General features: G+C 37.2%; 2 protein-coding genes across 4 annotated transcripts; one reads left to right on the plus strand and one right to left on the minus strand.

The window, feature by feature from the left end:
- Nucleotides 1-638: 638 nt before the first annotated feature.
- Nucleotides 639-8,858, plus strand: LOC137976709 (palmitoyl-protein thioesterase 1-like). Its single transcript, XM_068824062.1, has 10 exons — nt 639-686; nt 1,309-1,347; nt 1,583-1,671; nt 1,767-1,837; nt 2,664-2,751; nt 4,207-4,221; nt 4,319-4,412; nt 5,816-5,911; nt 7,344-7,415; nt 8,325-8,858. Exons 1-10 carry the CDS (start codon nt 639-641, stop codon nt 8,445-8,447), a joined length of 735 nt encoding a protein of 244 aa, XP_068680163.1. The 3' UTR covers nt 8,448-8,858.
- A 151-nt stretch (nt 8,859-9,009) lies between these two features.
- On the minus strand, nt 9,010-14,474 carry LOC137975554 (9,11-endoperoxide prostaglandin H2 reductase-like). Of its 3 annotated transcripts, none has more exons than XM_068822668.1 (3): nt 14,310-14,474; nt 13,614-14,229; nt 9,010-10,898 (listed from the first exon to the last, which is right to left on the minus strand). In XM_068822668.1, exons 1-3 carry the CDS (start codon nt 14,359-14,361, stop codon nt 10,469-10,471), a joined length of 1,098 nt encoding a protein of 365 aa, XP_068678769.1. In that variant the 5' UTR covers nt 14,362-14,474; the 3' UTR covers nt 9,010-10,468. The 3 variants fall into 3 exon arrangements, with proteins under 3 accessions (XP_068678769.1, XP_068678770.1, XP_068678771.1); XM_068822669.1 differs by having other exon boundaries at nt 13,614-14,099; nt 14,261-14,474; XM_068822670.1 differs by having other exon boundaries at nt 14,317-14,453.
- Nucleotides 14,475-15,502: the final 1,028 nt, after the last annotated feature.

Consider the following 15,502-nt stretch of genomic DNA (forward strand, 5'->3'; position numbering starts at 1 on the left):
TTAAATTGCAAAGTTTGGGGTGGCGTCTTATAACCGAGTGCGCCTATAACCGATTTAACTACTAGCTACAACCGGAAAGGGAAGAAGTCGAAGCAATGTATGGCGAGATTTCACGGGAATCCAACTCATGGACCTCTTGCACCAAGGCCCCACTAACCGACTGTGCCATCCTTGCTTGTAATAATACTTATTATGCATAGAACGGTTTTTCAAATGAGTGTCCGTAAAACCAAAACCAAATAATTACTTTGGCCAATCAATAGGACGGAGACATTGCGGTAACCCAATCAAACTCAAAGTAATTACAACATAGCCAACAGAAAGCGTGGGAAAATGTGCACACGCGAGCCTACGATCTGGTTTTGGTTTCAAACTTCTGATTGGTTGAAAAAATTTTCTCTCTGTTATCGTGAATGTTACACATTTGTCACATGACTTTGTGAGTCAGCAAAATTGTGAGAATGAAACGATGGAAAAAAATCTATGGAGAGAAGCAAAAGCAAACAACTTTTTGAGCAAGAATTTTATTTATCGTGAAACAGTCAAATGCTGTCTGTGTTAACGCATCACATAAGTTTAGAACAGGTTTGAAGAGCTTAAATGCTTGTAATAAAAACGTTTGATTTTCTACATTCTGCATGGAACAAGAAGAAGGACAGCAGTCTCAAAGGCTGTCCGTTGTCATGGTATACACCCTATTCCAAAATGGCTGGATGCCATTTTAGTATTCTTTTGTTTCCTTGCAAATTGGCCCATTTGGCTTGCTTTCAAATGTAAATTTCAAAAGAACATTTAACCTTGAATGAGGCCAAAAGGGTCAATTTGCAATCAAACAAAAGAATACTAAAATGGTGGCCATTTTAGAATAACATGTATTGTTTTGATAAAATGAAGGAGCACATGCATAATGAAATACAGACGTGAGCGCAAAACTTGCTGAGCTTAGTATTGAGGACTATAATAATCATTAGTTATCGACAAGCAGTGTCACTGGGGAAAATGCAGAACCTCTTAATTGACTGAAAACCCTCCACTTTCACATTTCCTTGGCGTTGCCATCTTAAAAGACATAATTGAGATGTATTTCCATTGTCCTATATAATATGAAAATGGCAGCATCTGGGAAATTTGAAAACAAAGATGTCCTTGCAAAATTCATTTATTCTGGATAACAGGCCCCTTATCGGAAATAATATCAAACAAATTTGACTGTAAGCATTATTTCCTATTGTTTAAAGGTTCTTTTTGTTGGAGTGGAAGTTCTCTTCAATATCAACTACTGTAATTTTCTGGATTTGCTTTTTTTAGGATATGGAGAACGGGTATTTTATGAATGCAAATGATCAGGTAAAATTAATATTCTTTTAAACATTTGGTTCAGAAATAAAATAATAATAATAACATTATTAAATACATTGTTAAAACGTTTGTATACAGGGCACTACTCTAACTTGGCTTGCCTGTTTTGATCAGTCTTTTTCTACAATTCCACTCCCTCATACCATGTCATAATGAAAAACCTCACTATTATAGTCTCCCTGTTGTAAGTTGTTCATCATTTTGATTGTTTTTTTTCTGACAGGTAAAACAAGTTTGTGATAAAGTTGCATCTGATCCCAAATTGAAGAATGGATACAATGCATTGGGATTTTCACAAGGTGGACAGTTCTTGTGAGTACATTTTCAATCCATCTTGGTTTTTTTTCAAGGATACTTTATCAGAAATTGGAATTTGAATAGTCTTATTCTTGTTTTTTAAACTTCAGTCGTGCTGTTGCCCAGCGATGTCCAACCCCCCCTATGCTCAATCTGATTAGTTTTGGTGGACAGCACCAAGGTGGGTAAATAATTCTTTATATTATTATTTGGGGTGCAGGGGATGGCGCAGTCGTCAGAGCACTCGCCTCTCACCAATGTGGCCCAGGTTCAATTCCCAGACTCGGCGTCATATGTGGGTTGAGTTTGTTGTTTCTCTACTTTGCACTGAGAGGTTTTTCTCCAGGTACTCCTGGTTTTCCCCTCTCCACAAAAAAAAACTCCAACATTTGACTTGATTTGTGTTCATTGTCAGTTTACACTGTCCCCAATTAGTGCTCCAGTGCTGGAACAACTAGACACGTAAATAAAGTACCTAAAGTACCTGTATTAGATACATGTATTAGGTGCACTGTGATTGGCTTTTTAATTGGGTGGTATTCTGTGGCACAGCTTTTACAGTAGTGAGCTCATTTTCTCTCTACTTTATCAGCAAGCTCATTCCCAGTGTCTCCATTATCGACAAAGAGACCCAGGGAACCTGGGAACGAGGTTGCCTTAACAGTTGTGGGTTCTTGATTTTTCCAGTCCAGTTTATCGCAGTAGGGCCTTAACCCTTTGACTTAAATAATAATTATTGAACTTCAAACAATTTTAAGGTGAGTGTTTTCCTATAATATGATTCTCAAACACATTTGGTGAGAGGTACCTACATGCTGAATGTTCTGTGTCCTTTGATTGGTTATTACCTGCCAGTGTGTTAATTTTCCTGAAAAGGTCAATTTAATATTTTTATTGCAAAAGGGAATCATTTATATGATTTATGGTACTTCCATGTCTTGTTGTTTTAAACCAATCTATTACTAACAATAATACCCCTTCTTTATCTGGAGTATTCTTTTCTTCAGGTGTGTATGGGCTTCCACATTGTCCTGGTGAGAATTATACCTTATGCAACTACATCAGGAAGCTGCTGAATATGGGAGCTTATGAAAGGTATTGAATTTCACTGATGCTTTTTTTGGTAAAATTTAAGAATCCAATCCCACCAACGCGTCGGTTGACTGTGGTGGGATCGGATTCTTAAATTTTACCAAAAAAGGTAAAATTTAAGAATCCGATCCCACCAACGCGTCGGCCAACACGTCGGCCAACGCGTCGGTCGACACACCACCGACACACGTGATTCGCTGTTTTTCAGCAACGGTGATTGGTTGGCTGGGTGAGCTAAGAACAATCTGTTCCAACAAACAACAAACGGCTCCTTTAGGAGGCACCACATATTAAAAGTCAATGATCAATAAAAAGTTTAAGCTTCCCAATCCTTTATAATGCACGAAAAATAAGCATGTTGGTCGACTTGCAAATTAACTCCCTGCTCTGGTAACCGACCCTTGCCAAAACATCGAGCAGACCTAGGTACTAGTGTTTCATTTTAAAAATGGCGGCTATTTGCCAATGACGTTTTCGTCGTTCCTTATGAAGTTGTCCTTGCTTCCAACTGAAAGAACTAACAAAATTATAAAGAGTAAGTATTTAGACCAACGTGTCGGTAGTGTTTCGACCAATGTGTCGGTAGTGTGTCGGCCAACGCGTCGGTAGTGTGTCGGCCGACGTGTCGGTAGTGTGTTGGCCGACGTGTCGGTCGTGTGTCGGTGGTGTGTCGAGCGACGCGTTGGTGGAATCAGATTCTTAAATTTTACCCTTTTTTTGTGTTGTCTTTTTGCAAGAATGTTGGCTCAAATTGTGGCAAAATAAATGTGTTTTTATACCTTAACCCTTATTATCTTCATGACAGTAATAAAATATTTGATTAAACTTGAGAATCATGGCATGGCTCATTCCAGTATCAACTTAATTTGTTATTGCATGTTCCAGTAATTTGTATTCCAGTACTTTCAAAAGATCTCCAGGGGTTTCATTACAAGCCAGTTACCAGCAGTCAGTACTACCATCTATGTTGTAGCCTGCAAAGCAGGCGTATTGTTGTTTTGGTAAGAATTATCGGCAGACATCTTGGATAGCGAGACTAACAGAGGCCTGAGGCGAGTCAAGAAAATTGCACTCAGCGAGAGGAGGACAATATGAAATGGTACCGGCTGTGTGCTTTCAAAATGGCGGCCCATTACGAACAAGTGTACACCTCCCAAAAAGACGCCTGCTCTGCAGGCTATCTATGTTGTCAGAAATTTGCCTCTCACCGCCAGCTACTCTGCCTTGATTTTCACTCAAATCCTTATAAAAGACCAGAGAGTGACCGCCACTTGCTTGGTCAAGCCCAGGCATCTACCGGTACTTGAAAACTTATTGAAACCCCTGGATCTCATTTTAAACCAAAATACATGTAAACATTTGGCCTGAAATGTCACATAGTTTTGAAATAAACCCTGTACTTTGAACAATAATTCATCGACTTACTGTAGATTGTTTTCTTTCCATTTTTCTCTTTAGCTGGCTTCAAGACCAGTAAGTATTGCTACACTGTAATTTCAATGTATCTTATCAAATTTTGTTTGTATTTTATAATCATGATCGTAATATATATTTTTTAATTACATCTTAGCCTTGCCCAGGCAGAATACTGGCATGACCCACTGAATGAAAAATTATACAGAGAAAAAAGTGTCTTCTTAGCTGACATAAATCAAGAAAAAAGGTAAAAACCTCTGAAAAATTATAGAAAATGTGATGTTAGTGCACAGAATCCATGACTCTTGAATTCCTCTCTGATGTGGCCAGTACTAATGATTTAACATGCTTAATTTTTTACCACTTCCCTTGGCTGAATTTCCGCAACTCACTTGGGTTCTGGTATCATCCGCAAGAAGAGACGGCTGAACGCGTGAGCAAGAGATTGTGTCTGTGACATACAGCTGTAAATTCAAATTTAATTTATACAAAGTTAATGCTTGCCCTTTCCGTTGTCGTGATCTTGGATGCTTCACTCCTTAAAAGCACTGTAAAGCTTAAACACAGGCACGGTCAAAGAATACCATTGCAGCCACAATTTGAACATTTCCTCTAAAAAATATAATTTATGCCATCTCGATTTGGGCAGGCCAGTTTCAGAATGGTGGAGATCAACAATAGCTCACCTCTCTTGTCCAGCTATGTTTTTGTGGGTGCGCGCTTGTTCATTTCTCAAATCAGTGGCTGCTCTAAGGCACTTGTCTAGTGTTTAAACCTGAAATGCTTATATGTATTGGTGTAGCACATGGCTTTTAAATGTATTTGTGACTTTGTAATTTGTGTTACACTGTAGCTCCTTCTATTTACCAGTTGGTGTTGGAATCCTGAAGTATATATTGTCTTGGTGTAGTGACTGACTTAAGTATGTATTGTGCTTAGTATTGTATGAATGAAATTGTTTGGAAATAAAAAGATCCTAACTGGTTTGAAGCATATCTGGCACGGCTATCCCAGTCAAGAAGTTGAACCAGGAATAACCCAGAAACAACACCAGCTGGTGCATTGTGCAGAGTCTTGATAAAAGCAAGAATTCGGGATTACAAGTTTCATCCCTTAAACACTCAACCACACTGCCCCAAATGATTCCTTTGGTCAGCTCTATATAAAACACATGTTTTGGTTGACCATTTCTGAGTGACGAAGGCTACAATTCATGGACTTCCCACTCAATTGCATTGTCTCAGAAAATTTAAAACTTACAATAGTTCTTACTAATGGTTACAATTTTCAACCGCGGGTATTTAGAGCCTCCAGAGGTCATTATTCTTGATGCTGACCAAAAGAATTACATCCTCTGAAGGATGACAAATTGATTCTTGACATATGAAGAGTTAATTTTGACTGTTCAAATTTCCAGAAGAAGTAATGGTTTCAGAAACAAAAAGAATATTGGTTGCTTCTCCAAAGCTTTTACTCTTCCACATGGGCACAGTTTCTTTGATTTTTTTCTCCAAACTGGCTGCACTGACACCCTTGTACCAGCAATGTCCTGTTTTAATAAATTATCTGGAAATGCACAACTCTAAACACTGACTACATGTACCTTTATATTCCCTGTACGTTATAACTAAATTGCATTATTTTTTCTTAGATGAACCCTGAATACAAAACAAACTTGATGAAACTTAAAAACTTTGTCATGGTGATGTTTGGGAAAGATACCATGGTTGATCCTAAGGAGACAGAGGTACTGTTACACTCATTTTTGTTAATGATCAACCAAGTCTTTTTGTCTTATGGTTGGAGCCAGGTCACCCAATATACAAACTGTACCATTAGTTTTGCTGGTAAATTGACATCCTGAGCCGGGGGTCTTATTAAACTCTGGCTACTAGCTTTTTCATAACTATGTAGACTGAAATTGAAATGTCAATTATTGACAGTTTGTTTTTCCATCCCACCAGTCAATCTGTCACAAACCAGGTAAATGGGTCAGTCACATCTGCATTGTGATTTACAGATTTTGATCCACTTTGTGTTTCTATCTTGAACAGTCTGTCAACTGTCACCACAAATGTGATCAGTAAAAGCAAAACAGTATGAATTTGAGAGTCTGTTTGTATATGAAAGCTGGCCTAGTACTTAATTTCATAGCCACCTACATGTGCAGTACCTTGTGTACAGTAAAGTGATTTGAAAATGCTGACTACACAAAAGAAGAGAGCTATTTTAATAATTATTGTGTCATAGTGTTTTAATGTACATTATCTAAAGTTAAGCACTAATAATTTTTAAGGTGGCTTACTACAGTTTTCCGAAGAAAAAGATCAAGGCTTTGGAATCTGTGAAATTAAAGCAACAGGATGTCTCTTCTGAAGTGTTAGTCACTGCAATTGATGTAAAATGTAATTTTACCGAACAAATAAATGCAAATCAGGGGAAAATGCTAAACATAGTGACCGAGCTCCTGGAGGGGGACTGGAAACTAGACACTTCAAAGGCTTTTTTGTCGAAAACCAGCTGTACAACCCCACCTCAAAATTTCAGGATTTCCGAAAGTGACAAAAAATAATTATGTAGAGAAATAAATAGTTAAATCTGCCAGACAGGTTTCGTCTATTTTAATAACTGAAAAACTGTCTGATAGAACTTTTTGAAAAAATGTTGACGGTTTACTAATTCGCAAAATTTTAACCCTGGTTGTACAGCTTGGTTTTGAGAAAAGGCCTTTGAAATGTCTAGTTTCCAGTCCCCCTGCCAGGAAGTCCCTCACTATATTAAGCGTTTTCCCATGGTTTGTATTTATTTGTTAGGTAAAATTACATTTTACATCAATTGCAGTGACCAACACTTCACAAGAGACATCATTTTGCGTTAATTTCACAGATTTCAAAATTTTGATATTTTTTCTTTGGATAACTGTAGTAAGCCACCTTAAGTAGTTAACTACTTATGACAATACAGGTTATGTTCCTAGTCATCTACAGTGTACTCCCTAAATTGCCAAGAACCCCATCCCTCGGCTGACATAAAGGACAATAATAATATCCACTTTCTGTTCTTGAGAAAGTAAGGAATGAAAATACTACATACATAACAATAATAAGATTGATATTATTGTAAGTGCAGTCCAAGATGTGGTTAATGAATGGTTGTGATGTTTTCTTGTTTTTGTTCAGTGGTTCGGTTTCTACAAACCTGGGCAAGCCAAAGTGAAGTACACTTTGCAGGAAAGTCCATTGTACCAAGAAGTGAGTACAAAAGTGTTAGGTATTGAGAAGAGACATGGCTATGTAGTTACAACCACTTAGATCTTTTTAGTTGTCCAAAAGAATACATGTAGCTCTGTGGACTTCTGTAACATTCGTCATCGTCGTCAGCGTCAATTTTTTTTTCCTATCTTAGAGCACAATGTGTATTGCACTTAAGTAAAATCTGACAATTCCAACCTGGCTAGCAGTAGAGGGGGACAATCAGAACCAATAATAATCATCATCATCATCACTTTATTTAAAGTCTCAAAGTTATTTGACCATGCATGAGTGCCCAACTAATAATTGGGGAGCCAACGAAATGTTGATTTTTGAGGAGAGGGAAAAACCAGAGTATCCGGGAAAAACCTCGTGGAGCAGACTGGAGATCCAACAAACTGAACCCATCAAGGAAGGGAAGAAGAGAGACCCTGGGGATGAGGTTGAACTCACATATGGCATTGAATCCAGGAATCGATCCTCGGCCACATTGGTGGCACAGCACCAGCCTTGCAAGCTCCCCTAATAACTTTTAGTAATACATGTAGTTATTCTTATTTAATGCCTTAGTTCCCACAAGTCTCCCAGAGCTGTGCAGTGTAGCATAAATTAGTATTTCAAAGGTCATAGGTTCACTCCTATAAGGAATAACCAAAATTAAGGTTTCTTTCCCAGTATTCTCGAGTTTTCAAGGATTAGAGCTGTATCCCTTTTTAAATAGGTTATTTTGTGGAAAAAAGGGGTCTAAGTGCTGATTGTGTGAACCAATGTACTGTATAATTTTGCCAAGCAATGTGGGTCAAGAGGAAGCTAAACAAGATTGTGATACATTTCATTCCAAAGTTTGATTTCACGTGTTTGCATGCCATGTAACAGAACTCTTTCATTCGTTTTCCTTCCAATGAACAGGATAAGCTGGGACTTCAGCAAATGGATAAAGACAAGAAGCTGCATTTTCTCACAGCAATGGGAGATCATTTGCAGTTTACAGATGAATTCTTTGATAAAGAGATCTTGCCATTTTTAAAGTAAAAGTCCAAAACAATGTACAGTGATCTCCAAAGTGGGTGAAGGTGCAATCTAAATGAATTGTAGATTTTTCAAGAATGAACTTATTGTCATTATTCACTCCTACAGCTATAATAAATTTTTTTAAATATCTACAGTTGTAGGGTAATAGTTCTGCTCAATAATAATTTTACGAGAGAGATGTCTGAGTTGGTGTTTCTAGTATAGATGAAAAATGATCATCTGAAGCACTTCGATGCTTTTCTGAAAAAATTACTTGTCATTGTCATAGTACGTGGTCTTTTATACCTTTTTTATTATGTTTTTACGATAACATTTTAATAGCCACCCACATTAATTATCTGGATCCTTGGTGGCATTAAATATAGATTAGTTTTTCTTTTGCTCAATCCCATTAAACAAGAAACCAAGGAATTTTGCTTGTGCTGGTCTTTTGTAGTGTAAATGATTATAAGCAAGGGAAAAAATGTTCCTTTCAATTATTTAATGGAAATGGGCTCTTTAGCATCCCCTCAGTTACAATTAATTTTATTGCGATAGAGCACAATTTTGATAATTTTAGTCTTGGGGTTTGGTAGTACAGTGTACGGTAGTTCAGTAATATTATTCTTATTGTCACTTGACTATAACAGATAGTAAATGGTTCAGTGCTTACTATCGAGTTATAGTGGCACATCATGGGAGGTTGCTAAGAATGAAAAATAATGGTGTAAGAGTAACACAAGGCGATAGCTGAGTGGACTCTAGCATCTGGAGTGCTAAGCAAGTCTACCAAGTTCAACTATAACTCGATAGTACACACTGAACCATTTACTAATAATTTGTTTTATGACATAACAAAAACATAAGTAAACTTAATTTCTAATCATCCAGTTTTGTAAAATGTTAAAGTATTAAATTTTTTACTGGAAATAGTGTATTGAGGTTTCTAGTCGCTTGTCACGTGATCTGTCCAGGTCACGTGACCTCCAGCATTAGCTGATGAAGGCCATGGTTTATGGCCAGTAAAAGATTTAATTCTTTAACATAGAAAAAAACATCTTGCGACAGTTTATGACATCCTGTCTTCTTTGAATGCCTCATGCTCATCAACTTGTCAAGCTGGCTTTCACTTAGGCTTGCAAATTGCTTTGCCAGTGATTCAGGTAAAATACCCATTAACGGGTTAAGACAAAGTTTCTAAGTCTTTTTTTCTTTTTATAAAGCTGCAATAAAATTTCAGCAGTAGACTGGTCAGTCATTGTTGCAGTTTGTGGGAAAAGTATTTTATCCCAGTGTAAACAGGTGTTTTTGTCATAACTATTTATTTATGGGCAAAATAGCAAATGTAGGGATACCTCTTTAGCTTGGGAACATCATGTGGTCTAAAATGGGAAAACAAATCGTACAAGCTAAAGGGGTCCACCGCACAATTTGCTACAAATTCCCTCTTAGAAATTTCTGAATGTAAATGAAAGAAAAGAACATTTTATTTTCCATAAAATTAATGTAGTTCCACCCAGGATCTCCTTCTTCTAACTTCTAACTAACTTTATTTACAAACAAATCATAATTATTCAAACAAGACCATGGTGGCCCGCAGCTGGCATTTCTATTCTAGGTGGGCCACTTACACTGCAACATTATTACTGTCTCTCACAAGTAAACAAAGACACTTAAAAATTTACAAGGATTACACAAACAAGAAAAAATAAATAAATAAATAATAAAATAAATAAATAAATGAACGATCTGAGGTATTCTACGTAACTGTTAAAGAAAAGCCATATACATCGAAAGATTGATGTAGCGCATAATTATCAACATTCATCTCCTCAATTTTAAGAGTATCCTTCCGCCATATAAAAAGCTCTTAACCCATTCACACCAAAAGCAACCCCAATTGACGAGTAAAATCATCTGGCATTACACAGTAAAATCTATAAAGCTCACTGTCAGGTAGGGAAGGGTCAAGTGTCTCTTAACTTTGATGTCTGCAAAGACTGGGCATCACTCGAAGGTAGTCATCGTACCAGGCTAAATAACTAGCCATTCCAAGGTGCCTGTATTTTAGGTTTGCATGTCCTAAAACCCTCTTCCAGTCCATTTAAAATATTCATCTCTTCTTCAGATAAATTAAAGTCAAATATGTTGGCGTTCTCTTCAATTCGGGATGAATGACTGGACTTGGGAATACAAACATAGCCATTCTGTACACACCACCTCAGTAGAATTTGAGCGGTGGTTTTTCCATGGTTGTTGCCAATTGATATCAGGCTTGGATGTCCTAATTTCTTTCCTCTTGTTAGTGGTGAGTATGCCTGGACAACAATACCTTCTTTCTTGCAGTAGTTAACTACATCTTTTTCTTGTAAGAAGGGATGAACTTCCATCTGATTAACTGATGGTATAACATTTGAGTGCTTTTTCAGCTCTTCAAGATGGTGAATACCAAAATTGGATACACCAATTGACCTGTAAGAAAAAACAAATAGGCAGGCATTGCATACATGTATGTAGTGCAGTAGGCTGGTATTGTGTAGTAATTATTTTTGCAAAATTAATTTTCTTTCACTGTTTATTGCGTTATCCAATTTTGTTGTCATTTTTGCATTCCAATAATATTATGAACAGTTTGTTGTTTAATACTTAAGTAAGCCCTATCAGATAGGGTTGGTACCTGGAAGGGAGACCATTGGGAAATCTTGACAAAGATATCTTATCTTTTTTTTAAATTGATTTCTGTTTTAAATTTGGTTGTGAAAGGCTTATATGTAACCTTCTTTTCACGTTTTTGACAAATAGCAATTGAGTCCCAAAACAGTGCCGTTACTAAGTGGGTGTTGACTCAAAGCCTGTGAGGCCTGATTACCCATTTTATTATTTTAAGTTAAGCCCGTTGAGGTGGAGTTAGTACTTGAATGGGAGACCACTGCAAAATTCCTGTGAAAAGACATCTAATCTTTTTGCTTGATTTTTCTTTTGTATTTGGTTGTTAAAGGTTTTTTTAAAATATTCTTTTATTCCTGTATTTGGAGGATTAGCGATGGAACCCCCAAACAGTGCAGTTGTCTAAGCGGCTGTTGACTTACAAAGCCCACAAGTGCTCTAGGCAAGAATTCCACCAATGTTAACTCCATTGTTGTGGTTAACCATTGCTCTTACAAAGTGAAAAAAAAGCCAACAAGTGGGCAGCAAACAGATTAACTATACATTGATGAAATTCGAGAAAATCCTACATTAGTTTCATAATTCATGCACGCACTGCAGGCCTACAATTTTACACTCGGACAGTCCCCGTGACAATATGGGTATTGCACTTCAGTGCACTACCCACAAAATGTTGGTGAAGCTGGAAGAGACTACTAAACCTTCTTTGACCTATCCAAGAAAGGACTCAGTCTTATCCTTGTTTTTGCTTGAAAGAGAGAAAATAGTGAATTTTGGCATCACAACTGCACATCTTCACTGCTAGTGTAATACGCCGAAATTTGGGTTAATCCACAAGAATTATTATCCCACTTACAAACAGCACCATTTTGTAACAATAGTGTCATGTTATGCAACAGAATTTCCATATTTCTGAAAATTGGCATTGCTTCAATTTGAATAACTCCTGTTATTAAATTTTCAATCTTGGTTAATGAATTCCTCATGCTCTGATTGGTTCACTCAATCTTGGTTATCAGCTCATATACCTTAGTTTGAGCTAATATGGCAAATGATTGTGCTAAGTGTCGCTAAGCTAATTTTTTTACCCTACCGGAAAGTGAATTTTCTCTCTGAATAAAGTTGACATTTAGAAGTATGCGAAAAGGTGAGAAATGTTTTTGTGATGAGACTGCTTCTGTCTGACCACAAGGTATTACACAACATTGCATCTTCATCTTCAAGTTTTTTCGATTTCACTTTGATTTTCTCGCTTTTTATTTGTACGTCCAAACTTTTGGAATTTAAGGAATTTAATAAAGCAGTTGTTCCATTCTCGCTTGTTGGATATGAGACTGATTATAGCCAACTGGGAGCTACGTGCCTCGTTGGCTATTTACCATATCATATCCAACATGCGCTCATGGAATAATTGTTAATTACCCTTTGGGTAAATAGAGGATATTACATAACCAAGCAGGGACACAAATTTTATCTACGAGTGCTCATGGTATCTCAATGGAGTGAGTGCATCCTACAAGTGAGAGAGATATCAGCACAAAAAGATAAAATCTGTTACCCCTGCATGGTCATGTAATAACCATAATCCAAAACTGAGACATCTCAGTTTTTTATTCATTTTAAAAGCACAGGAAAAAGTGGTCACCTCGCCAGTAGCTTCACTGTCTTTGTATCTCAAATCCATTTCTTTACTGATTTTTAAACTAAATTTAATTAATGTTGCCAATGGCCACACAACTTTGTGTGGTGAACAGGAAGCACAAATATTATTGGCTGACATGCCCGTAACCATGTTGGCATCAATATAATTATCCACTTGTGAAAGATAAAAATAAAGTATATTCACTTTGCAATCGTGTGACAAAGATGTAAAATTTTAGGAACAAGGAAGATCTCAATATTTCAACAATATCTCTATAATGGTGTAATTCTTGATAAACATATTCCCTTTTATGAAATGTATTTAATTCGATTAATGGCTCATCCTTAGTGTAAAAGCCTGTGAAACTCATGATGTGTAACACAAAGGAAAGGGAAGGCAACAACTTAGCCCCAATACAAGCTAATGAGACAAAGGAAAAGTTTCTAAGGTCTTTACACCAAGAATAACCTGAATTAATAAACAGAGTGTGCATTAGATGCCACTGTCTTCTTGCATTAGCGGTTTTCTTGATATGGGTTCACAAATTCACTTCAAATCCATGATATTCATAGCCATTCAAACGTATTTTGCTCACAATATCACATATAAAATGTAATATCAATACTTCTAAACAATGATACATTCTTAAGCTAACAACATCAAAAAACTATGTCCCCGTTTAAATATGTTAAACTTTTGAGGTCATGTGGCATTTCCATTCAATATTAAATTGAGCCTTCTTTGTTTGAATTGGAAATATTCTTGGAATTATATCAATATATATTGTTATATGCCTCATTCTTCAAAGGATTGCCACTACGAAATAGTGGCCAGATATTCTCGAATTGCTCCACAACGGTAAACAGTTCTCTACAAACCTGATCAGCCCTTGCTCTTGCAGTTTGACCATTGCATTCCACGAAGGTACAACTTTATCAGGTACAGGTGAATGCATCAGGTACAAGTCCACGTATTCCAATCCCAATTTTCCTAAACTATCGTTGAATGCTCGCAAAGTCTGATCAAAACCATGATCATCATCATAAAGCTTTGTAACGACAAACATTTCTTCTCTAGGAACGTTACTTTCTCTTATCGCATCGCCAACGCTTTCTTCATTCAAGTATCTTGCCGCTGTATCAATTTGCCTGTAGCCATTTTCCAAGGCCCATGCAACGGCATTTCGAGTTTCTTCTCCTGATTTCGCTTGGTATACGCCTAAACCAAGAATGGGGATTTTCACGCCATCGTTGAGAGGCAACGTTGAAGAGATGTTCATGATGTTAGATGGGAGCGACGAGGAGTAGAAATTAAGCTTAACTTGATTGTCTTTGCCTCTGATATTTTCACAATTTAAATTTTGCCTGTTGGAATCGCAAGTGTCATCAGCCAAAGAGGGCGAGAAAATCAATAAAAAATAAAGAAAGTTAGTCATCCTTTCCAAACTGGAATTAGCAAAGAAACCTTTCCAACTGTAAGGCAGGCATTTCCTCTCTGAAAAAATAAACATTCAGAACGTATTTACCCATGTTTCCAAGCCTTGCTTGCAAACCGTGGTTTATAATGGCCTCTACCTCTCACCGTTGGGACAATCCGCACGCGGAATAAACTTCTGCTCAAAACCATGTCTCAAATAAACCTTTCGTGATCTTCTTTGGGAATTCCTTTACGCAAGGACTCCAAAAAATTATAAACAGAGTCTGATATTTTCCAATATTTTCCCTGATTATTTTTCTGGAATCCAGACCTCCATCAGACGGAAGCGTAGCAAACCGGAAGTCAAAGAATGTGAGGGGTGTCGTTCGCCCAACAAATGCTCTCGCTCTGGGTCTCAATAATAGCTTTTTGACTTCAGAGACAGCTAATGAAATGAAAAAAGACTTACCGTGAATCGTTTGGAAGCGCGTGAAATCTGACTGGTAGGAATTAGTTGATCCCCCAAAAAATATCGGTAGGAATAAGCTTATTCAGTTATTCTGCCCTGATTTCGCTGCAAAAACTGCAAAATAGTGCTTGAAAACTGCACTTGAAAATTGCTCAAACAGTAGTCGGAGTTTCAAAACTGTGCTCGAAATAGTGCTAAAAAAAATTGGAGCATTCCCATGGAGTCTTTCATCAGTTTGCCTATTTTTTTTAACCAAAGAATCGTTGTTTATAAATGTTAAAAGAAGTAGAACCTTGATGTTTTTTGAGCAAAAAGGTACTTTACTTTAGTAATGTTTAGACTGTCATGGTCTGAAAACGCTGATTCTATCGTTTTTTGATGTTTTGGCAGCGCGACAAATGGGGCGACCTTCCTTCCTCTCCCTCCACCTATTTTTTGTCTTGCCCCAAAACACAAAACCAAAAATCTTCCCTGTTCCCCGCACGGAAACGCTTGCTGCGAAGGCAACACTGATTCAAGCTCATTGTGCGTACAATAATTCAAACTCGGTTTGCTGAAAACTGTTTTCGACAAACTGTTGCTCTGAACTAGCCCAGAATTCGAAGAAAGAGCTATATTCCCAAAATGTGAAAAAAGTGTGCAAGAGTTCTCGAAGTGAAAAATGAAACGTGTTAATATTCGTGTTTTAACAGTGCATTATTTTACCCTATTAAAACCCCAATGAAGATTCATAACCCCTCTTCCTTGCGTTGAGGCTTTCGAGTTCGTCTAACTTGGAAGCTGATTGAATTTTTCCAGAGGCATGTGTTCTCTAGCCTGCGAACGCAGACGTATTTCCGGCGGTCTTTTTTCTCCCCTGGCTGTTAAATGACACGAGGTTTG

This window comes from Montipora foliosa, chromosome 11 (assembly GCF_036669935.1).
Source record: "Montipora foliosa isolate CH-2021 chromosome 11, ASM3666993v2, whole genome shotgun sequence".
Taxonomy (NCBI): Eukaryota; Metazoa; Cnidaria; class Anthozoa; order Scleractinia; family Acroporidae; genus Montipora; species Montipora foliosa.